Here is a 25,504-nt window from a genome sequence, read left to right as displayed (position 1 = left end):
TAGAGCGACACTACCCAGCAAAGCTTTTTGGGACGTCTTGGCGGTTGATTCTCAGTTTTGCTATTTAACGTGTTTTATTAATTGCCTCGCCAACTGCGATGTGAAACTGCTTATTTTGAGCCTTGTAATGTATTTAGTACCCAGGCCTTCAGTGGGGACGTACCCAATTTAAACCACAACAAAAGAGCACACACCTTTTCCCCATAGAGCATCACATACAAACAAGTGCTAGCCCAAGACCTTGAATAGCAAGTGATGGTACAAAAAACATAACATCCGAGGCTTGTCGATATTTTTTTTAAGGTGACAATCTAAACACTTTAATTCTCATTTTTTTTATTGACACAAATCTCATTAACTATCTCATCTCAGGTACAACACATCCAGTACATCTGGAAAAGAAAGAAACACTTTTTTTGTCCAGGGGGATTACACTGAAAACAGTACAGTCCGTCACAAGCGAGTACGTGACGTGGAACGTAAAGAAAATTTTCAACCACAGGTGCATGGGGTGAATTCTGGATGACAAGCTCGGATACATTCTATCATGTTTCTCTTCTTTTTTTTTTTTTTGTTCTTCGGATTCCTCCCATGCGCTCGAAAATAAATAAAGAAGCTATGGCAGCGACAGTCACGGTGGTACAAAGAACAGAATTTAGAAATCAAACAAAGCTATAAATAATTACAAAGAAGCAGCTATATCAAAATTCTGAAAGTGAAATTCACCCTTGTTGTTTTTTTTTAAACAGTAGGCTACCATACAGCAAAAGACATTCAGTAGCAGTAGAAAACACTCATGCAGAGAAAGCGTTTTTTCCACACGTAGTCGTCACTAACACGGGTTAATTGAGCTCCATCGAGAGAGCCCAGCAACAGTCTGGGCCTTCGGTCGTTATTGTTGCCATCCTCGACAGACTTTATTTGCTACGATACTCGATGAAAATGATACGACACAATGTACTGTCAAGTCCTTGGAGGAGTCGACAGGGCTGTTGTTGTTTTTTCCCCGCTTTGCAATCATAGTCTTTGTTTTAGGACCCATTTCGAGGATTACTGCAGAATAATCACAGCCATTGGAATGACATTGACAATGATATAAAAAAGGCATTTTTCCTCCTTTTTTGGCATTTGTTGTTTGTATTCTTTTAAATTCGATATATATATATATCTATATGTTTATATAGATATAGTCTACTTTTACAATCATTTTCTATGCAGTAAACAATCAAAGGTTTTCATTCCAAACTAATCATCTGAAAAAGGATGGTAACTAGAAAATAACGCCAACTATTACCTATAACTAGTATAGTATATGATCTTTTTTTTTTTTAATATACAAAATTCTGTAATTTTTTTAAATCTAACAATCTGATATTTTTTAGATATTTTTTACCCCCCAAAGTGTACATTCAGTCTTTCACAGATATATTTTCGTACACCATCTTACCGTAATTACAGCTCCTCCGAGCGAATAACGTGGAACAGCGTGACGTTGTAGAGCACCTGGTGCCCGTTGTTCCAAGCGTAGAGGGCGCGGTCTCGCGGGTTGTAGTCCAGCATGGAGATGTGTGAGTACTTGTTCTGGAAGGCGATGTCCATGTACTCATACGTGGAAGAGTTGGTTGAGTAGGCATAGTAAACCTTGGTACCTCCCGAGTAGCCATTGGTGACGTACAACGTGCCGCAGATCATGAAAGACTCGCCGGCGCTCCTTTTCGGGTGGTTGGTGGTCCAGCTCTTGACGATCTGCAGCGTGTTGGGGTTCAGCTTGCTGACGACGATGTTGCCGGCGTTTTGGTTGGTAGCATAGACGGCCCACAGGCCCCCCTCGTCTACCATCAGGTCGATGTCGGAGTGGCCTCCCCAGGCGTAGTGATACGCGTTGTTGAAGCCAGCGTAGTCGAGCTGCCGGGACTTGCTGATGGCGGAGGTGCGGAAATCAAACTTGATGATGACGTGGCTCTGGAACTTGTTGAAGTAGATGGAGCCGTTGTAGACCACCTGGCCCGTTCCGGACCATGGGTGGGGGAGCCGGTGCGAGGTGAAGTTGTCAGACGTCATGAAATCCTGCATGGACTTGTACTCCCGCACAAAGCGGTTGTTGTGGTAACCGTCCATGTACCAGACCTGACAGTCACAGTAAAGATGGACACAGAGGAATTAGGGTCACTGGGAATTGGGTCATTCCAAGATAGTTTTATAATCGGACCCAGGAGATATAAAAGATACATACAGTAGTACAGTATGAACCTTGATTTCCGAGTGTCGCAATTGACATGTTTTCAAGTTACGAGCTGTAGTGTGGTTGAAATTGTTGTGTGTTGTGAAGCTAAATTTGACTTGGCACTTCAGACTTTTAGTGGCGGTATTGGAGACTTCTGGACATTCTGAGACTTCTTTCATAGAATTGTTCACGCCTCTGCGTCCAGACTGCAAATGCCACCACTAGCTAACTGAATTAAATGGAGTGCACTACTGACTTAATTCATAGATTGTGAAACTTGTCCATGAAGGGAATCGCATCAAATGTCCTTCCCTAACTCGGACTGCAGGAGGCTAACGGCTTTAACCACCAACAGAAAATTGACATTCCTTCCGTCACGCTTCCTAATATCAATTTATTGATCAGCAAAATGGAGTCTGGTAGAGGGACTAGCAGATTGATGAGTAAATGGTCTACGTAATAGTTAGAGCAGCATCAAAATTGGCAACGTTATTTTACCCTCTAAACTGCTTCATCTGCAGTCAGAACGCTGACCTTTTCCTTGGCACCGCCACAGGATTTCGGCAGCATGCGCGCTCGTCAGCGCTAATTTAAGGAGACAGATCGATGTCAACAGTTTGCAACCGGCGGCAGCGGGTTTTTACCGAGTCAGTCCGCCGTCACCTCCAACCCGCTAAAAGACACGCCATGAATGCGCAACAGAAACGTATTTTACTTAATAACGCCAAGCCTTGAATATAAATACAGACTGAGCACCGACGGAAGCAGTTTTACGTCCGTCGATCATGGTCAGTACAGATTGTCCTTCTCGGTCTTTGTATTTTTTCAAGGCTTTGCATCATATAGCAATCGTTGGAAATGCGGACGCACTCGCCGAAAGGTGGGCAGCCGTCAATGACGGGCCGACGGAGAGATCGAAGTGCCCACCTCTGATGAATACCAGAGAGATATCAGGTCAAATGTTCTGAGATACCAAGTACTTCTCTGAGATATGAGGTGCTTTGTGTTGAGATACCAGGTACATAGTGCAGACAATAGTTCTAAACTTCTATTGTTATTAAAAGATGTTAGCTTTTTCAATCCATTTCATGGTAGCGTCCAGCTTCAACTTACACTAAAGTACCAAAGCGTACCATTTGCGACTAGCAGGCCAACGAAGGGATACAGAATCAAACAACAATTGACCAAAAATGAGTACTGAAATGAACCAAACTTCATCCACAGGTAAAAACTGTGTGAGACTTCAGCTTTGGGAAACAGACTCTTGATAGTCAGGGGACAATTAATGTGTACCGAACTGAACCAAACTGTACCCGCTTGGTGGAGCCAGTTTTACGGTTTAGTTATTAACCCGGTAAAAAAGACGAAAATAGAGGTATCAAAATGTTGGCAATAGGGAGAAGCAATTCAAACAAACAAACCACAAACCTTTGTAGAGAGAGAATAACATTATAACATCGTCTGCCTATATTGAAATTACAACAAACCACAGCTCAAAATCAATCAAGCTGTGCAGCTCAAGTCAAAGCGTTCCGCAGCATTTCCTTTGTGTATACTTGGTTTTTGTAGGCAGCACACTTGCGCCGAATGGATCAAATTACATAGTCAACACGCGTCCCAATTAATTTAGCGTTGAGGCTTCCTTGAGGAAGATCTGGCGGCAGGTAAACACAAACAGTCAGGTTGACAGTTGTGGGGGGGGGGCACGGGCTGAGCGCCACATGGGACGACTACAGTCATCTCCCTCAATAAAAAATCCCCATCTCAGCGGCTTTGCTCTCACCGCCACCGTTCCTGTTCTGCGCCAGAGGCCAAACGCGTCCCGAGACATCCTACTTTACTTTTTACCTGCCACCATTCCACCACCTGTCACCCTGCTGCGATTGACTTACATGATTCACATCAGCAAAGTTCCCATTGAATCCGTTTCGTTTGTTCTTTCCATTTTCATTTGGCAAAAAGGAAGTCAATGAAAAAGTGAGTGATAACGTTATTTTTTAGTTAATTGCCTATAGTTGCCATAATATCGTACAAAAGCACTACATGAAGCTCGAATTCCCCAAGATGCCACAAGAGAGATGATTTCTATTTCTAATTAAACAAGGACAGAACAAATAATGCATTGATTGCGTTGGGCTGGGAAAGGCAAAGAACCAAAACCACAGGATGAAGAAAGCGGCACGCTAACTTCAATTACCGGCATTCTTCTTTTTCCTGCCCCCGTGAGAATAGAACCGCAGATCTTTCATGTGATCTGCTTATTATGTATTCGTTTCCAGGTAGCCTTCGCGGTGTGCTAAATATAACATTAGGTCAGCAATTTGCAAGTCGAAGCAGCCTCCAGGAAGCAATTTACATAGCGGCGGATGCTCTTCATCCTCCCGACGTGACATTGAAAGTTGGGTCGCTCATCGCGGGGCCCAATAAAGCACTCCTGTTTTGCCGCCAATAAAATGTGTTTACTTCTCGCTCTCACCTTTGCTTGTCCGCTGTACTGCGTCTGGTTAAATCCACAATGATTTATACCCGATATTTGCATTTTCTCATTGTAGAGTGAAAGTGTGACCAGGTTATTTGGGTATTTGCGTCACATTCTTCTTTTATTTTTCCTTTATTGTGTTTTTTACAACCTTGGATAATCTTAAACAATTCTGGGCCCATTACGACTAAAGTCGACAAATGATGCGCTAGTAAAACATCCAAGGCCGACAATCGTAAATTTTAAATGTGTTTAAAATGATCAATTTAGGATGTTGGACATCTTTTAGTCAGTTCATCAAAATTCTGTTTTAGTTATATTGTTTCCAGACCAGTCCTTGGAGTTTGGCAGCTGTCGTAACTTCTCAGCTGGAATCAACATCAGCGAGATTTACAGTACAGCGAGTCATAGTGCAGCCATTCCTACGCTAGCGATGTAACCCGAATTTCGACTTAAGTCAGATTTCAACGTTAAAGTTGATATTTACATCAAAATACTTTGTACAGTATTTAAAAAAAACATTTTTATCATTTATAATGAACTATTTGCGCGACCCGGAAGACACCAGAACCAATATTTTGTGTTTCCGGACAGAAATTCATTGTGGACGGACGGCAAAGGGGAGCTAATGGAAATCTAAACACGGAAATGTGACGCGCCTGATGGCTACTAATTTTGAGCTAGTCAGAAACAGGAAAGAACATAATAGTCAAGTCACTGACAATCGCAAATTTTCAGTATTTACGATCTTAAGTATGCAATAATGTCTTCCCGAGCTTAAACATTTTTATTATCTGTCCTTTTCACGAAAAAAAAAAAAAAACACCTCTCCGGGTGACACACACAAAACAGCTGGCCTCATTTAGGAAAAATCCAATGAGGAATTTAATGAAATTCCGCTTCGCTCATTTGGCCACTTGGCTACCTCAGCGGTGACGGAAAAGCTGCCAACAAAGAGTGTTGAAAGCCAACCCAAAGCCGGGGGTCTACAGACGCTGGTCGGCTGGTGTGTGAGGGGCTTGAGCAGGTTCGCGCCCTTCAGACAGAGCCAGCGAGCTTCACTCCGTCTTCGAGCTCACTCCAAACAAGCTTCTGCGTGACATTCCTTTACTCGATGCGCTGTGAGCCGCTTCCTTCTGCTTCCAGGCTCGGCTCTGCTGCTAATGCTAGCAAGATGTCCGCTTGGACTTTGTACATGATGTGGAGACATCCTGCTACCTCCTTCTGCAATTTGTAACACAAGAGGCTAGCTAGCTAAAGTGTTTATGTTGGTCAAAGCCAGAGCTGGGATTACCATCCCACATATTGCAAGGGATCGGGGCCAGCCTTGTGAAAAAAATATGAGCAATGTTTACAACTGCCCATATTAATAGTTTAAACCTGTGTTGTCAAGTATGCGTCCGGTGGGCCAGACATGGCCAATCGAGCCCGTGGGGTTGGAGCACAACTGCAATTATTCAACAAAATGAACTGTTGCTACTAATTGTGTCCCCTGTGGGGGTGCACTGACGACCATTTAAATCACAGTTGTGAAGACGAGATACACCAGCACATTTTAGCAGCCTGGCTGACTTACGCTTACCTTGTTGCCAAGGACAAGGTGCCTATCAAAGGCAAAGGATTGATATTGAAATTCAATCATACCTTTCTAATTTCTCATCTGATTTTCATGAACTTTTTCCGCCCGTCAATTTCAAAACTTACGCTATCATGATATAACATCTGATTACTGATTACATTGCAATGTGTACATGAAAATACTGATTCATAAAATTTCTGATTCCTCATATTGTATGAAACAAGATAATAATCAATAAATATAACTATTTTCCAAATACGCTGGTCATTTTTTTTTTTAAACAATTTCGAATTGTGCCTTTCTAACACAAACTCTCAAAGCTAGCCGTGCATCACAAATACAAATGAACAAATGACATACCCGTGTGTCTCCTTCAGGCGCCAGGGGGTCCGTCATCCAGGAGCCAAACCTGGACCCCGACGTCTTGATGGTGATGGGGTCGCTGATGCCCGTCAGTTTGCCGCATGCTGCAAAAAGGACAAGAGGTAAGAAGACGGGAGCCAAAAGCCATTCAGGGGCGCTTTGTCTGAAACGTCCAATTCATTAGGCGAGGATTTCATTTGCTTGACATCCAAACGAGTTTGCCTGAAGGATGAGGGAGCTGCTGTCCATCTGGCCTCTCTCTCCGTCTTTGTAATGGTCAATACATTCTTCTCGTTAATTCCGCTCACACACGAGGAGCTGCTTGTGCACTCTGCGTGTATTCGCTGCGGTTTTAATTGGCGATGATTGAGTTCTTCGTGTGAACTTGACAAAACTGCCGCTCCCCCTCCCAAATCACCCCCCCCCCCCACCCCCCCACCCCGATCGCCCCTCGACACCAAGAGCGGTCCGACTTTAACGAGAACGGATTAGCGCAGGGATATAAAACGCTTGCTATTAAGCGTCCATTCCTTTGGACGCCATTTCGTCCAGGCAAATGTCAATTAGGCGGTTTGGATGAGGTGATTTGTAATGAGCCATTCCGCGGCGCTAATTTAAGGAGTAAGTCATGATGGCCTGTTTCAGCTCGTTTTGATCCCCTTTTGCACAAATTTTTAGTCATTATCCGCTAACTGTACAACTCCTCAACGCTCCTTTAAGCCTCCTAAAACCTCCCCCGCTGTTCAAGTGCTCCAGGTTTTTTAAGTTCTTCATTCTTTTTAACTTCATCTTCGTTTCCAAATGTCTGTGTAATAGGCATAATAATCAACTGATTGATAAGTAGGAATTCTTATGATTGTGTGGGGAATTGAGCGGTTCTACAAGAACTTTGAAAAAAATCATGCAAAACTGATGTCAGGGCATTGCCTCAAAGCACTTTTCCAAAAATGTCTTGTTTCATTTTTGTTTTCCTCAAGCATCAAGCACTCGTCGTATTCCACAAAAAAAAAACTTATAATGCAACATGCAAACATTTGGATTGCTCAAAGGATTCCTGACGGATTGAAGAGGAAATCAGCTCATTCTGGATGGCCAGCTTTTAAGATTCTGAGTTTGAAAGCTGATTGATCGATCTATAATCGGCTGTATGATTCTTCAAAAAAGGCCTGTAACGATGTTGGTCAAAATGGCTTATATTGGAGTTTTAATGATCAGAATCTTCCTCTGACGTTTAAGGACACGGCCAGAAGCCTTTGAAGACCATCAGTAGGCTTCAGGCGAAACTAAATGTAAAATCTAAGAAAGCATGATGTTACCAGCAGCCAATCAGATCTTAAGCATATTAAATGCTTTTAAGTCATGCTTGAGATGCGTCACATCTCAAGTATTTATATTCATAAATAATACAAAAAGAATAGCTAACTTTGCCTTCATGCTAATCAGTGCTAAGCATTCACATGAAGCGGACGGAATTTTAGTGAATCATAACAATCGTTTTCTTAGGTAAACGTACCAAAGACGATCTTGACAGTCTAGCTTTTACGTTTCCACATAAAACAACCAGAAATCCTAGCACTGAATTATCTTGACAATTGATTCATTTCATAGCAAATGCAGTCATATGAATAGCTAGTGATTTGCTGCTGTTGTGCGCAGCTTTCACTATTGGCAGTGGGGTGCTTGAGTTCTCTTACATAATCCTCAACAGGATTCCAATGAAGTAATACATCCATACTCTCTTTAATAATTCATGTCTTTTCTCCAATTATGCCTCCTCCTTAAGACGGCTGCTGCTTTTCCGCTTTGAGACACAAGCCCCGCCCACCCCACCACCCCGATCCTCTATTTGTGGTAATGTTCACCTTAACAACGTTCACCCGGCAACCCGTCAAGTCTAGAAGGTCTAATCCCCTGTTGGCCTGAATGTACAAAGGTCAAAGGTGAGCAGACGGGAAGCGACAACGTTTTGTTGGGAATAAAAGTATTTTGTCCTCTTTGCGTGTTCCAAAAATGAAGATAGATTTAATGTAAGAAAAATACACCTTTGCAAAAATGATTTTTAATCAGTCAGAGATCTCTGGACAGATAACAGCCTCTAATTCATCACTTAAACAGGTGGGATTCAGAGCGTCAAATGTAGTTCTTCCGCATGTACAATGGTTTCTTATAGTTAAAAGACCTCCTCTCTTTCATTTGTAGACAAAACATACTCTCTGGGTATTTTCCATGAGCGATGGCGAAAACAGAGTCAGGTGTGGGTGTTCAAAACAGATTCTGTTCTCAAGGACCAAATGTGTTTTCGCACAAAACGCTGAGAAGGAACTTTTTTAGACTAAATAGTATGTCCCAGTTTAAGGTCAGATTATACCGAAATCAACACCACTTGCTCTGCACAGGACACAAAACATTTCGACAAGGTTAATACCGAAGAATTAAAATGTTAATAATGTGTAACAATGGTTAATATATGAAATTAAGTATTAAAAATGTTACAATATCTATCACCACATCGGACCATAATAATCAATTTTGATTTATCATAATCAAGTGTCTTTCATACCAATATTTACTGCGTTTACTTCTGCAATAAGATTAGACTACTCCTTATTTATGCAAAACAGTTGATAGAAGGATTTTTAAAGTGTTAACAAACATTTTAAAAGTAAATGTATAACCTGGCCCCATCTCGCAGGTGTTGGGGGTAAGAATGATGGCGAGTGTGCACCGTTATGGACTTCCTGCGTCATTTGTTAGCATTGAGGTTTTTCGCCCCAAGCGCTCACATAGTTGGGACGTGATGGCGGCTGATTTATCGATTTGATTATTGCCCGGCGAGCAGGCGCGTCCCCTTGATCGATGGTCATTGCGCCCCACCCCCATTTCCTGCCTGCCTCGCCTGCGCCGCGGGACGGTTTCAGTACATAACAAAGCTTGAAGGACAGAATCTACTTTTCACTTTTTTCTCGTCTTGCAGTTGATGCTGAAATATATAAATTGATTTGAAAAGGTGGTAGGTATCATGAGAAGACCTACAAAAATGTCTGAAGAAGCCATGCCTAAAAAAAACAGGAACCAACCAATCGACATAATCGACAGTTACTTAAATACTCCAGTAATCGTTTAGAGCCATTGTTTATTTGAAAATGGTTCAAATCCTCTGATTTCAGCTTCTCCGCAGGAATTATTCTCTCATTTATGTAGTCCTTCATGAAAGCAGACTGATTATCTTTTGTGTTTAAGAGATTTGCAAACATCTGCTTTCGACAGCCCTCGTCGTGATTGCTAATAAATTAGTTTCACCAGGTGGAACATAGCAACGAAATTCGATGATGCGCCATGAAACACAAAATTCTCAAATTCTCGGTTCTTCAAAATGATTGCTAGCAAAATCCCAGATTGCGATGACCGCGCCATTGCGACTTGCAACTTTAGTTGGACTTTTTCTTCTCTTCCCAGCCCCCCCTTTTTTTTTTCTGTTGTGCTGACGCCTATGCAGCTTATTGACCTTCATGAGTGAAGTCTCAGCAACAGGAGCGCCGCTGCGGCTTTTGTGCCAACATGAAAGCACCGGCGGGCCTCGATTCTGCCGTCCCTCGCTGGGTGACCTCGTCTTTCATCTCTTCTTGTCTCGTGTTCATGCACAAACTGCGCTACAAGCATCAACTCGGCTTGCTTCATTCAGCCCAGAGGTGGGAATAAGTTGCGTACGGTATGTGAAAGTCAGAAGTCAGTCGGCAGCCTTGACCGAGCTAGTATGGCAAACAAGCCTGTTGAATTTTTATTCTTGTAGTAGTTTGGCGACTTCTTTTTAAGTTCAATCGTTCCTCAAAAGTGCCTCTCGCAGTGTAGATAATCATAAAAATGCGCGCACGGGGACACAACATACCCGCGATTTTGCAGCGTGTCCGCGTTGCTGCCGTCTTATTCAATGGAGCGCAGTGTGGGTGTGCATCCATTAGCGCCGAGACTTGCGACAGAGGTGTGAAGACACTGGCGACGGGCTGGAAAGCAAAAGGACTTGGCAAGCCCGCCGGGCATTTATCATCACTGCGGCGCCTCCGTGTTTTTCTCAGATGATTTCCTCAGTAATTGCGTGGAAGAGATGCTGTCGTTCAGCCCGAGTACCCAAACTAGCAAATGATGAGGATGTCGCAGCATATCATTGCAATACTTTAGCATTGTGAGCAGAGTGGCGTCAAAGCACCTTGTAGTGAACATGAGACAATGTTGTTTTTTTTAAATTTTTTTTAATAAGTAATTCAATACTTTTTTTTTCAACGGGGATGAGCGGGGGAGCGTCTGAACGGAGAACCAACTCTACTGATGCACATGAGGAATTTTGGATATGACATCAGCAGTTTGTTATGGAGGATCAAAACTGCCAAAATTCTAAATAAATAGATGACTAAATAAATAAATAAATAAATGACTTAAAGTGAAAATAAAAACAGATATAAAAAAAATATAATATAATAAATCTAAATGCAAATAAAATAATTAAGTTTTTATTTAATTTTCAAATTATATATTTTTTATATCCGTTTTTATTTTCACTTTTAGTAATTTATTTATTTAGTCATGTACCCATTTTGAGTTTTGGCAGTTTTGGCCCTCCATACTCGGAGAAACGGCTGCATTTTATGCTCTATCTACTTTTTTCTACTGCTGATTATAAAAGAATGGAGAAAGGCACAATCCTGGTGGAAGGAGAGTGTATTTTTTTCATTTGGTAGATTTGGTGTACGTATAAATAGTATAACCATTGAACACACTATCCTCTATCAAATATGCTCGAAAATGGCCGACGGTGACCTGAACGTATGCCGACTCAAATGCAAACTTACCGCATTTCCACAAATAAGTCATGCCTGAAATAATGGGCGGGTGAGGCGTCCACTTGAACAACAGCTACCGTCTTCTCCGTCAGTCCAATCAAATGTGCTTGTTGTGTGAAGCAGTCCAAGAGGAATTATGCCGCGACACGTGACGCGATGAATCGATCTTTAATGATCTTGTGGCGAACGCTCCCGTCTTTCACTTCAAAGTTTCACATATTTTTTTGTCTTTTCTCATCTCGATATTGGAAAAGCATGCGATATGAATGTTGAATATTCCGATATTGATAATTAAAATGTACCTCAAGAAATCAATTTTTATTATGTAATGATTTTTATTTCACACGTCAAGCAGAATCAATGAATTGTTAGTCAACTATTTAATTCTAATAACTTTTTTGCAGAGATAATTAGCACTCATTTTCAGTACAAGGTCATGTATTAGCATAAAAAAAATCCAACTCTTTGTTGAAATGTCTTTATATGGTTTTATGTTTATTAACTAAAACAACTGCCAAGGGAACTAAAAATGAGTAAATCTTTAAATATTTTTTTAAATAGCCTTCAAACTGTGACTACAAAACCACACTTAAATACTCAAATGAACCTTTTTATTCTTCTTATATAATCAGTTTTGTATTTTATGAGCTATTAAGTACCTTTATTATGCTACTGTTGCCATTACTCTCTTTGTAAATGAAAAATACGAGGTTCATTTTTTTTAAACGTTTTAATTAATTGTGATTATAGTTTTACTTTAATGATTGATAATCGGTCTATCGCTACATCTGATTAGTCAAAGTCAGATAAAAGCATACAATTCCATATGAACTTTTTGCAGGTGTTGGCAATACACATAATGCACGGGGGCTTTATCGCGATGACGATATTATTTCGATATATTGTGCGACCCTGCTTCTGTTCCATAATCTATTTTGGGCATATGCGTACTCTTCACTCATTACTTTGGTTTAATGAAAAAAGACAAGCAAGTTAATTTAACCTGTTACGGATCAAACCAAGAAGGACTCATTATGACTTTGCCCGCGCATTTTCCACACTATGACTTTGAAATAATAGCCTGTTTTTGAATAAAGGCATGTCAATTGATTAAAAAAAATAATCAAATAATTAAAAAATAATAATGGACGGATGAATCGATGACTAAAGCAACCATTCGTGGCAATTTCGTAATTTGAATGCAGCGTCGCCACGACAACGTTTGTGCGTGACGTGAATGTGCCCGCGCATCTTCGGTCGGCGGCCGTTGCAGGTGTGTGCGTGCACGTGTCTGCGTCTGTGGCCTACCCAATTTTCGCATGCACGCTCGCAGCCTCTCCTCGAGATTTGACACTCGGCTGTGGAGCTCCTCGTAGTCATAGGCCCCCATCTCCTCCTGCAGCCCGCTTAGCACTGACGTCAGATTCTGGACCTCCTCCTTAAACTGCAATACCAATTTGGCATCGGCCTTGTACTCCACCAACACCGGTATCAACGGCCTAAGCTCCTCCATTTTCGCCTTTATGGCCTGAAAGGATTAGAATAAGCTCGGTTGAGTGTCAGGCGCGTCGCAAAACCAAGACCGCCACCCACCCAGGCGTCCGCAAAAGAAAAACAAACAAACAAACTGGCTTTTCCTGGCTACGCTAACGCTAACCTGCCACCAAGACCCCCTGTGTGTGTTGTGCCCGTGCGCGTGACTGTCTGTGTGTGAGCGTGTGTGTGTGTGTGTGTGTGCACAAACCCGCACAATTTTTTTCACTCTCGAGGCTCCGTCCCGGCGGTGACCAGCCGCTTAAAACAAAAAAATAAGAATAAAAAAGCAAGCCCTCGGTACACCAGCAACAATTGGGAAAGCTCTTTATTGGTCATAGTCTTTTTAAAATGCAACATCGTAGTAATGGTACATGCTTTTCTTTTTTCTTTTTTCTTTTTAACATGTCACACACAACTGGAATTTTACGTCTAGAGAGATTTTTTTTTTTATTTAAATTTTTTTTTTTGTAGATGTGTCGAGTAACCAAATATGCATAGACAAAAGCTCCAAAGCAAGTAGAATGAAATAACAACAATTAGAGAAGATTAATCAATTACATTGGTAAGTAGAAGGGGGAAAAAAACAGCAATAAGTAACATGCAGGAAGAAATCAGTGGTGTGGGCGGGGGCTGGTCTGGCTTTTAATGGCTACTAAATAAACTGCCCAAAAAAGCTCTCACTTGGGTTAAGGGGGGTGTGGGGGGGAGAGGGGGTGAATCTGGATTTTGACCTGCCTCTTCTTCCCTGTGGCTCTTTCTGTTTGCCTCTCTCTCTTTACATGTCTTAAAGTTAGCCCTGCAAGCAAGAAAACGACAGGCTGTTGATAGCAGCTTGCTAACCTTGCTAGCAGACACACAACAAACAAAACGCGCAAGATTTTTTTTTTGCACAGGAAAAACAGCAAAGGCATGCATTTGATGGGTAGGGCGTTGTGGTTGTGGTGTTTAAACATGCGGGTGGGACGGCGTCACACAGTAGATGTTGGCTTTTGGAAGGTCCTGAACAGGCTAGCGCCAACCCTCAGTAAGTCTTCCCCAGTTGCTTTTTTTTTTTTTAAACACTACGAATGTGTCACTTTAGACAAATATTAGCAAAGTGGCTGTATTTTGATTTTGGGGTGGGGGGTGGGGGGGATAAAATAAAAGCCTCACCTCTACTAAGGAAAACATTACAACTACCATGAGTGTGAACATCATTACCAAACAAAGCGGAAAAAAACTAAATAAAATAAAGACCTCACCTCAAATAAAATATTTTTATCATGTTTTTTAGCACTTCACTGGAGATATCAGCAGCAAATTAACATGGGGTCTGTTTTAAGTATTTATTCAATATTTTTAACCTGCATTATTTCATCTATACGTGGAACCACATTGCAAAAAATAACACCTCACCATCAGTAAACCTACTGCAGGAAAACGAATCATGCCTCATTAACTTTTACTTTCTCAAAAGGACATAAAATAAACACCTTGCCACCAATTAACGCCTCTCTTCTCCATGCTGGGAGACAAAGTGTAGAGGCGAACATCACTACCAAGTTAACAGGTAGATGTGTCTGAAGTCTTTTAAAACTCGATCAAACGTGATGTCATTGTCACATTTATAAATTTATGAATCACATTACCATTAATTCACAACCAAACAGCAGACAAGTTTATGTCCAAATGTTGAAGCCCCAAAACTAATCTTAAAAAGTTTGTGCTTTTTCTAATATGCTGCCCGCTGTTGGTGCAGAGTTGTGCAATATTAAGGGCGCTAGCATGTTCAGATTTCCTCAAAGTTTAGACAATACTTGGTTTTGTGATTATGGAAATACTGTAACACATCTCCTTAAGTAGTCATGTATGCTATCGTTCAAAAGTGTGGGGTCGCTCGGAATGTTTTTCATTTTGGGGCTAAAGATAAACACTGGTTTGGTTTTAATGAAGATAATGAATTCATCAGAAATGCAGTCTTGACATTGTAAAGACAATGGTGTGTTTTCATGGAAAATGACCCCAAACTTTTGCCCAGATGTGTTTTGTATGGGATTGACATGTGACACGGGATTGGATTGATGAGTTTGAGGTTGTGGAGTCGCTCAGGATTTGCTCACCTTGTAATTCTTGGCAGTGTTCTGCATGTGGTTCTCCTCCACCTGCCTGAACTTGGACTGCAGGCCGCGCAGCTGCACCTCCATCTTCTCCACGTATTGGAGCTCCCTCTGGGTTCTCTGGTCCAGCACCTGGATGGACTGGGTCATGTTCTGGACCTGCGAGCAAATTCATGTGACGCCTTGGCTTTTGTTTCGTTTTTTTTTTTTTGCGGTAATCTTAAAAATAGGGCTACCTTCTCCAGCAGCTGCCTCAGTTGTTTGGTACGGGCGTCCCTGGAGCACATGGATTGTTGGGGCGCCACCACGGTGCAGACGCACCTACCCTCGCCATCCTGACCCGAACTATAGACCTGCCACGACTCCTCCGGGTTTGCCGGCAGCACCTAGGGGTAGTGTAGAAAAAGGTGCTGAAAAGGGTTTCAAGGGGGTGCCCCGGTGGGCAATTTTGGAAATATTCCAAATTGGTAACTTCCCATGAATCCCCATGGGGAGTTACTGGGGATTAAAGGTAATTTAATAGAAATAGAAAACATTTTGTTTTTGTCATGAGCAGATCATAAAATATATGTTCCCCAACTTTAAATTCCTTCTATTTGGTAAATTCCTGTTTTCTCCCCATGTGTACCTATAAATTTCCAGAATTTTGCAACCAAATGCTTAAAGGGACCCTAGGGCGGCTTTTCAGATCAATTCATTGCTCTGTGATTAAGGTATTTGGATAACTGGTCGGGTAACCATAAATGAGACAAGCTGACAAGATGGCGCCAAAGCTCTGGCAAAATAGGAAATCAGTAGTTGGTATCAAGGAAGTATTGCCGTGTGACTGAGACTGACACTGAGAGTGCACTCACACTAAGGCCATTGTACCGTGCCCAAGCACGCTTGCTGCTAAAGTCCGGTAGTGGGAGCGCAATCCATCAACGCCTGAGCACGGTTCGGATCCCCAATTTGACACGATTGGGAGAGGTGGACCAAAGAACTGTACGGTTGGCCGCGCGAAATGTAACCATGACGTCACGTACATACGTGCGATGTATATAGCGAGTGACCAGAACTGTTGACCCCACAACAACCAGAGTGTCCTCAGCAAAAGAGATGGCAGCATCAAAGGGCTCACGTTGGTCTGATGATGAAGTCCAGTCCCCCCTATGATGACGTCTTATTCTTGCCTGAATCAACGTGATGACATATATTTCGGAGGCAACTGGGCCCGGGCACGGTTTGGTTAGAGTAATGTGAGTGCGGGCCGGAGGAGGACAGGGCAAGGGGGGGCAATCAGGCAATCAGGCTTCAGTACGGTACAGAAGAAATGGCCCTAGTGTGAGTGTGCCTGCCACTATACAGTATGTCGCTGGATTAGCTAGATGAACAAAGAGGCAGTATTTGTAGTAAATACATGATTTTGTACCCAATCAAGTGAAATGGGCCACGGCGCAGTGATTGTGAATAACTGGTGTAAACTGTCCGATATCTTGCTTTACCAAGTGGGTAAATTGGCAGACAGATGGGTGGAAAAGGAAGAAGGCCACAATCCCAATCAATCTCATCCCGCGCAGCCAATGAATCTCAGCGGATCCCGCCAAACAGAATCAATCGTTTTCGGAGTGCGCTGGAATCATTCATTCGCAGGAGAACGTTTTCTGACCGACTGACTGAACCGAGCAAGTGGAAAAACCATTAATCACTCGGCAAATCCCGCGTGCGCCTCCTGATTCCATCAGTGGGAGGAAGCTGCGAACAAATTGGAAAAAGGCTACTGCCGCTCTGCTGCATTGCCAACAAAGAAGATCACATCTAAAAAAAAAAAAAAAAAAGCAACAACTCATACTTGGTTTTGGGGTTTTAGGAAATTAAGCGTTGGACCGACTGATTGCTTCAAACTTGAACTGTTCACCCCATCCTTATTTGTCCCGGTAGATTCCACGACGTCAAGCACAGTATCTACAAGAAGAACCATTGACTGCCTTTAGGTTAAACTCTTATTTTGAATTGATTTTAATCCCTGCGTGTTCCAAAACATTTTCAGTCAATCAGTTGGCGGAAGATGCAGATGAGCCCCACTGGGGAGAGTTGCTTGTAGGTGGTAAAACTATGGCGAGACTTCTGGTCTTTATACATTTGAGGGACTTTAAACCTTTGGTGTGTCATACTCTCATCTGTTGGCGGACGATGCAAGTGAATCCCACTGGGAAGAGTTGCTTTGTGGTGGTAAACCTGGGACTGGGATCCTTGTCTTATATGTAACCCCTCGGTCAAACGTTCTTCATTTGGCACAAGATGCAGAGCTGGACTGCTTAGGGTTAATAAACCTAGAACTGGAACTGTGGTCTTTACACTTGATGGGTGTAAAGCCTCGGTTTTGTCACACTCTCACCAAGAGCCTCACGTCAGAGTAAGAGTTACTCGTAGACGGTAAAATGACTAAATAAATAGTTGCAGACTTACTCCGGTGCTCCGGTCCAGGTAGCCTCCCTGCGCCGCCGTCAGCTTGGTGGTGTTGAGCCCCACCAGCGAGGGCAGCGTCTGCGACATCCAGTTGGTGATCATCGCCATGGTGCTCAGCACCACGCCGATCTTGAGCAGCGGCACCGACATCTTTTACCTTCCCACCACCCTGCAGAAAGTGCGCCTCCACTCACGCCGTCTTCATCCTAACGACTCCGGGGAAGATTTGCTTTGGATGGGGGTCTCGTAGCCCGCACTGGCCCGCCGCTTCACACCGGGATCCCGGCTCGGTTCCTCGTTTCTCGCACATCTTCTTCTTCCAACCTAACTTGATCCAGTGGAATTTTTTGGAGGAAAAAAAAAAGGATAGACGCAGGATCCTGTGTGTGTGGCTCGGCTTTCTCCCGCGCTCTGGTCCCTCTCTCTGATGCGCCTCTTTACTATTTGCTTCACGCCCACAACCCGCCTCCTGCCTGCCGTCATTAAGAGGCTGCACGCTCCGAGTGGATGAGAGCGAAGAGGGGAGGAGGAGGTCGGGGGACAGAGGAGGGGAGAGCTACTACGCATCTATCTCCAGACGCAATGATGTCAGCCAAGCTCATGGAAAAATCTGCGATTGCAGTTTGTTCCCCCCCTCGCTGCTCGACCACCTCAGCCGGCATGACAATGAAGGATTAATCAAACGCACCAAAACGGCGAGGCGATGCTCACGGTCGCTGTGGCAACCGCCTCCACCCTCCGCTCCACCTCTGAATAAACTCCCTGCTTGTCATATAGCTTCTCTGATGGGGGGCCGCTTTCAACCCCTAATGAGGGTTGCGCTTTTAATGTCCTGGACTCTGGCGCCATCTGGACACTAAATGTGGTACTGCGGGTATTCAAGGACTGCAGGTTTATCCATCCATTTTCTCTAGCGCTTATCCTAATTCGGATCCAAATGAGCTGGAGCTGTACCAGTTGTACACATTGGACTGGTTTTCAGTCAGTCGTTTACACTATGGATGAATTTGAGTCTTCAAAAAACCTCATTTGTAGGGTATGGGAATGTAGGAGGAAGCCGGAGTAAGGGAAGAACATGCAAACAGAGGAAGGCCTCAATGAGATTCAAGCATCGAACCTCAGAACTGTAAAGCAATGTCCTAAGGAACCACTCTCCCAACCACTGTGCCGCAACTTAGCACGTGTGCGGAAAATCTGTTTCCCGTTCATGTAGCAGGATAAATCATCAGCTTTATGGTCAACAAACAGACCAAGATTCACAAAATTGACACCAGATCATCACAATGTCATACTTTTTGAGATATTTTTGTTTAGCAGTGTGATTTTTCTCAAAGGACAAATTAAAATAGGAGCTTAGGCTCAATAAAGGTGGGGAAAACACTGTTTCTGCTTCTGACTCCTATCAAGCCCCGTCGATCCTTCTCAAAACCTTTTCATATTTAAGTTCAGCCATGTGAAATAAGGCTGCGAAAATGGCAGCGATGCATCATGCATGAGACCCTCGGAATAGACGCAGCGCTTCTGTCTGCCGGCCCCCCGTAATGCATTTTACGGATAAGACTGAGGCCAAGACTCGAGCCACATTGACGCATCTCACTGCCTTTCTGACCTTTGCGTTCGGATGTGGTGCATCAGCAGAGGTCAAGACCCACTTGTGGCCGGAGAGGATTCTTTATTACGTCAACGTCAACATAAGCAATTCAATACAAATCTTACATTTTTTATGCGCCATGTCTGACAAATGAACGTTCAAAGTTCCTAAGACTCGAGCCGTGTTTTTAAAAAGTAACATCATAGCCCGTGGTGCATTACAGTGTGAAGCAGTTACCATGACGATGCTAATACACACTCATACTCGCACGCACAGACACACACACACACAAGTGCACTATGACTGCACACAGCATAACACCTCAAGCTTCAAATTCAAATGCTTTAACATTTTTTAAATGCTTTAAAAATATATATATATTTATAATTATTTTAAAACAAGTGGTTCTGTAAACCACTTCCAACAAATGTACGTGTTCTTGTAAACAGCTTAGTCTTTGATGATCCTGATTTTGCAAGGCCCACAGAATATTGTGTTCTATTGCTATAAAAAAAAAACATGGAACCTACCAAAAGAAAGATTAGACCTTGTTTTTTGTATCAGGAAAAGTATTTTTCTATCTCATTCCCTTTTGCAGCAAATAGCTTTAGAATAAAGCTAAGTTTTATTACTCACAAATCTATTAAGAATTGTGAGTAATTGAGTTTTTGTTTTTTCAACAAGGCCCTGGTTGATCTCTTTTGCCCTGCTGCCACCTGCTGGCCGTTTGTGTAATAACTACCATTTCTTGAACTGTTGTTTGCGGTTGAGAGGCTGCATCAAAGCCTTCTGTCTAACTCTAGCATAAAAAAAAAAACACACACACATAAATCACGTCTAAATACGTCTTTGGGACACTTAAAACCTTTAAAATAGAACGTATTTTTACGTTTTTGGGCGCAAATGAGTTAAAACCGTTGAAAACAATTTAGTCTTCAGGGAACTAAAACGTATGTATGTTTGAGCACCAAAATCTCACATCTGTCTCTGTGACTAACAAGTGATCAGTCCACATCTGCGCTTATATTTTTTTCACATGATTCCATTCCAAATTTTTGATGGACGGTGTTCCCTGGGCAGCACTTCCCCCTATCGATTTACCGTCAGTCAGCCCCGACCCAAATAAACTGCACGAGTGAAACGTAGGTGCACCCACTGACTCCATACAACCCCCCCCCCCACACACACACACACACACACACACTCCTCCTACTGACTGATGGCATCCACCCATCACTGCAAATAGCCGCCATTGTTCGATCGTGTCAGCATCTTTTCAGAGAGCAGGCTGTTAAACCATTTCACCGTGGAAGCATTCCGTTTGCAAGCAATGCAGCACATGGGATTCAAACCTACACGTATATGTAATACGAATTGTCTATTGGCTTGCGGGAATCAATCGACGATGTATACCAAATATCAAGGTGATATTATGTCAATATTTTCCAAGCTAATAGTGTTGGCGCCGAGCTTCGTTTTATTGATGTTGTCACTCAGACAAGTTTATCATGCGTGGGAGAAAATATCCATAGGATGCTCAATATATCAACGTCGGGTATCGATTGTGATGCTGTTCGCACGTGTGTCTTCGATCGACCTTGTTTTCATCAACATTGAATTTAATTTGGAGTCTAATGAGCGTAACGTACGTCCTTTGGGATGGAGGAAGGCGTTGTCCATTTGAAAGTTTAGTCGAGAGGAAAACTAACGTGTCTTTTTTAATTACTTTTTTTTTCTCCAAACATTGAAGAACATGTCAGCCTTGAGGGAACTTACATTTTCGGAAACGGAAAAAATTCAAGTGTACAGAGTCAAACAAACCTACCATAAGTGTTTGTTTATTTATTTTTGTTTACAAAATATTAAAGACAATTTACACAAACTAATGTACAATCCATACCGCTTACCCTCACTAGTCTGGCATCGGTGCATGAGCCTGTCGTAGCTGTCTTGGGACGGTAGGCAGTGCACGTCCTGAACTGGTCACAAACCGTGTATTTAAAAAAATAAAAATAAAATTGACGATTTGAGTTTCTAATACGCCAAGCGTACACATTTTTTTTTATAAACATTTAAACTAATTTATTGTCGTAAACAAACCTAATGTACGTCTTTTTAAAAACGATAAAAACCATTACATATTATTTATATTTCATATTTGTATATTATTTATTAACGTACGTACATGTTTGTGGAAACGACAAAAAAATGACTTTTCAATCAGCCAAGCATTCCGATATCGGTTTTAACATTGGACACAATTTAGAATCTCTAATGAACTTAATGTCTTACTTTTTTATAACAATTCCATCTGGCGTAAACATTTCATATGCTAACACGTCAAATGTACGGTCATTAATTGTTTTCATAAGCACACGGATTGCCATTAATACTGAATGCAATCTAGAGTCTTCAATATGTAGAAAATACTGTAGACAATTTCGTTTTACAGGATAATTTCTGAAACGTTCAAGCTACTAAACACATTTTCGTAAACATTGTTGAACGCATTCTCAAAAGATTCGCAACCCTTTCAAGAGTGCGCCATCCTTGCGCTCTTTTATGAAAGACGGCATTCAATGATTTTTTTTATTTTTTTTTTTACCTCCATAATCATTTCAATGCCTTCATAACATCTCAAACCCTTTTCACAGTGCTATAACCACGCCGACGCTCTTTTTATCGAGCTTTTATTGCGGCTGGGTTCGAAGGCGCTTGTCGTGGCGGGAGATGATCTGGCCTTTTGTGCGAGAGCTTGTTTTGACGTATTGATCCGTTGCGATGTTTTCCTTGCAACTATTGTGGGATCGCTGTTGTGCCGCTAAAAAGAGAAGAGAAAATACCTTTTGGCGCTAATAAAGCAACCTTGACGTTTGTGTGGAAATGGAAGGCTTTTAGTTTCTTTATTTATTTATTTTAAATTGATCATACTTATTCATGTGCCTCAAGGGGAAATTCACCTCCCACTCCGATGTATACTTGGTGTTGCACACCACACACACACACACACACACACACACGCAGGTATGCAAGGCGAGATTCAGAGGGAAAGATGTGTGCACCACTTGGCTTGGGGTGGTGGCAACGATGTCTTGCCAAATAGCGAGGTACAACCCAAGTCGACGTCATGCGTGAGTTTCGGACCCAAATACAAATCCATGATATAGTCAATCCGCGATAATTGAAACGTAAGGTAGCGATATATTGGGAGAAAGTTATGCAAAAATCCATCACACAATTGTGGTATTTTGGGATTATCACGTGCAAAATAATTGGAATAATAATAATAATAATAATTGCAATACTGCCATTATGTGACAAATTAGAAGAAAACCCGGCATAATTATATGAGACTGACATGATATCGTTGGAAAGTGATTGTAAGACCAGTTATGATTTATATATGCTGGCGTGGAAATTGGAGGAAGAATTTAGTTGTAATTTGACATTTGACATTTGACACATGATTGCAATATTTTGTGAAAGCATGAGGTTATCGTTGGCGAAAACATTTTATTAATATTTCACAGAGAATATATGGCGATTATGTAATAAATTGGACAACTACAAGCTACGATTACCATGTCATCACAAAATGACCTCATCTTTGCTAAAATATTGCAAAACTAAAAGCAATTATTTTTGATATTTTGAAAGAAAAACAGTTAATATTAATAATAGTATTAATACTTTATGACAACTTTGTCATTATTTTTGAAATAAAACCACGACAAAAAAAAAATTCTACATTGCGTTATAAACTTATATTTCTGGGTGTAATTCCACTGTCGGCCATAGTGTGGGACACTAACTTGTTGGTGTAAAATTGAAAGAACAAGAATAAAACCAGGAAGCATTTCAGCTCAGCCTAATCCTCTTCAATCCTGCTTTTTATGCCTACAGAAAGCAATGGCTGTAGGTTTATTTTATGATTTTCATCTTTAGCCATGATTGTTGATGTATATTGTCGGATGATAATTTAAATTTGTTTGTTTGGAGAGAAAAAAAAAACAGAATTTGTATGCTATAAGCAAATAGAGGGATTGGTACACTGTGTAATAGTTTAGTGTTATCCATTGCTCTTGCTCTCTCTCAATATATTATGTGTTTAAATGTGTTTGTAATATTATCAAAATGTGTTTTAAAAAAAGTGCCATAAATGCTATAAACTTCTGCCTAGGAAGTATTTAAACAGGATAATTCTATATTGCGGATTTAGCTTTTTCTGGACATCTTCTCCCTTGTATTTAGATATTGTGATTTAAAACAATACATAACAAAGGTTGTTAATTGTATATGTAGGCCTACCTGAAAATACAAAGTCACGTGGTGGCCACAAACGGCCATTAATGTTGGATCCTGATATAAATATAGTATTACAAACATACTCTGCAATTTATGCTGCTTTTTTTTTTTTTCGTTCTCTTGAAGAAAATGTAGCCACGATCACCACGTGAAGTCTTTGCAAAAATAATTCCGTATTGCAAACTTACTCTGGACCAGCTGCTATAATTTATGTTGCGTGATATCAACTCATCACTCCAAACATCCCGTATGGCAACTTAGACAGCGCGAGTTGTGGAAACAAAATCACACTGTGGGTGGGTTGCTCCTGGCATGCACACATGACGTCAGACGCCCACCTTGATGAAGTGTTTACCTTTTGAGATCACAGGAAGTCAGCTTTTTTTTTTTTCGTTTTTCTTTTTTAGCATGCACTTATGGTGTTTATGCGTTAATGGACTCAACTGAGCATGCCCACAACACCTCCGGGAGGGACCGCAGTTCATTGTGGAGCACTGATTTGCAGGCAGGAAACAATAATAATACGATTTTTCTCTCAAGTAGATGAGTAGCAATATCAAGGCTGCGTGCGTAATCTCATCAAATACGCTTTGCTCATTTCTCCTGAGCCAATTAAAGGGCCGGGTGACATTTTTTTTTTTACAGGAAGCAGGATGCAAAATGGCGTTTTAAAGGGGAAATAAGAGCTTACTTGTGTGAGTTCGGTGCCCATGACGATGAGGAGGACCAGCGTGAGGAGCCTGCTGGCGGGCTGCATCTCTCTTGCCTTCCCGAGTGTGAGGATGGAGTCCCCCCACCCCCTCACCTTGTCTGTATTTTTTCTTCCCCCACCCCCACCCCCCCACCGCCTTCTTGGCGTCTTCTTTTCCGGCGTTGCAGGTGTTGTTTCAATGCCTTGATGACCAAACGTGCGCTTACAGTTACCCCCCTTTTTTTTTCCTCAGCAACGCTGCGTGTGCAGATGCATCGCCTCGTCTCCACCACACCACCTCCTCCCCCCTCCTCCTTCTCCTCCTCCTTCTCCTCGCTCTCGTTTTACGCGTCAGATAGAAGCATTTGGGTCGGTGGGTGGTCGGCGGTAGGTTGCTGGCGCTACAAAGTTGACATCCCCTTCCTAGACACGCCGCCGATGCTGCCGGTTGGAGAGACTGGCCGAGCTGAGAGCCGGAAGTTGCAGCCTGATGATGGAGAGAGGGAGGGAGGGGGGAGGGAGCGAGGGAGGGGTGGTCCAACTGGCACGCGCACAAAGGAGATGAATGACTACAAAATCAATAGAGGTCAATTAGGAAGGAGTGTTAGGGATGCTCTGAAAAGGAACAAATATAAAAGCTACAAGAATGAAGTCATAATTTTAAGGGGATTAAGTAGGGGAGGGCGAGTACCGGTATCGGGCTGATACACGCCTTATTTTTAGGGATCGGGTACTGCCAATGCCAGCCACCACCAATACTTAGGGAGAAGAAAATCTGACGTCCGGAAAGTCCTCCTCGGCTGTAGTTGGCGCTATACTGAGGCAGTTTGACATATCGACAAATCGTCAGCTGAGTTCTCAAAGAGTGAATACTCATACTGGTATCGGTCTGGACAAAAACAAGTGGTATCGATCATAATACTCCAGTTAGGACATTTCATCGAGAATAAAGCATTTTTTTATACAAAAAAGGTTTCAAGAATAAAAGAGTATGTTTTAAAGAGAACAAGTCATCTAATGAGAATAAAGTTGTAAAAGTACAATATTATAAAGTTAAAGTCTTCTTTTTTTTTATGAGTGTCGTGTTTTTTTCTCTTTCTACAGGAGAGGCAATATTTACGAAATAGATTTTTGCAGAATTTAATTGGATTTTGTTGAGAATAGATTTTTTTTCCCAGAAAAGGCTAATAGTGCAACAAAAAAAAATTGAAAATGAAATGATTTTCCTGACAAAAAAATAAATATTGAGAATTAATTTTCATTGATATATGTATTTATTTTTAATACACACAAAATCAGATTACAAGAAAAAAAGGTTTAATGTGAAAATAGTCTTTCTTTTTTTTTTTATAGAATA

At 41.9% G+C, this 25,504-nt stretch overlaps 1 protein-coding gene across 2 annotated transcripts; it reads right to left on the bottom strand.

The window, feature by feature from the left end:
• Positions 1-283: 283 nt before the first annotated feature.
• olfm1b (olfactomedin 1b) lies at positions 284-25,371 on the bottom strand. Of its 2 annotated transcripts, none has more exons than XM_077542926.1 (6): positions 24,148-25,371; positions 15,349-15,498; positions 15,116-15,271; positions 12,789-13,008; positions 6,643-6,749; positions 284-2,127 (listed from the first exon to the last, which is right to left on the bottom strand). In XM_077542926.1, exons 1-6 carry the CDS (start codon positions 24,211-24,213, stop codon positions 1,453-1,455), a joined length of 1,374 nt encoding a protein of 457 aa, XP_077399052.1. In that variant the 5' UTR covers positions 24,214-25,371; the 3' UTR covers positions 284-1,452. The 2 variants fall into 2 exon arrangements, with proteins under 2 accessions (XP_077399052.1, XP_077399051.1); XM_077542925.1 differs by lacking the exon at positions 24,148-25,371 and adding an exon at positions 17,561-18,299.
• Positions 25,372-25,504: the final 133 nt, after the last annotated feature.

The sequence above is a fragment of the Vanacampus margaritifer genome, chromosome 14 (assembly GCF_051991255.1).
Source record: "Vanacampus margaritifer isolate UIUO_Vmar chromosome 14, RoL_Vmar_1.0, whole genome shotgun sequence".
NCBI lineage: Eukaryota > Metazoa > Chordata > Actinopteri > Syngnathiformes > Syngnathidae > Vanacampus > Vanacampus margaritifer.
The sequence above is the reverse complement of the archived record's forward strand: the minus strand, read 5'-3'. Positions and strand labels throughout refer to the sequence as shown.

Bases quoted from the DNA above. Each gene is read 5' to 3' on its own strand.
- olfm1b (XM_077542925.1), bottom strand. From the start codon at position 17,710: ATGTCGGTGCCGCTGCTCAAGATCGGCGTGGTGCTGAGCACCATGGCG. The intron at 15,499-17,560 runs GTAAGTCTGCAA...CACTACCCCTAG, and splicing joins ACCTGGACCGGAGCACCGGA to GTGCTGCCGGCAAACCCGGA. The intron at 15,272-15,348 runs GTAGCCCTATTT...ATTTGCTCGCAG, and splicing joins TGAGGCAGCTGCTGGAGAAG to GTCCAGAACATGACCCAGTC.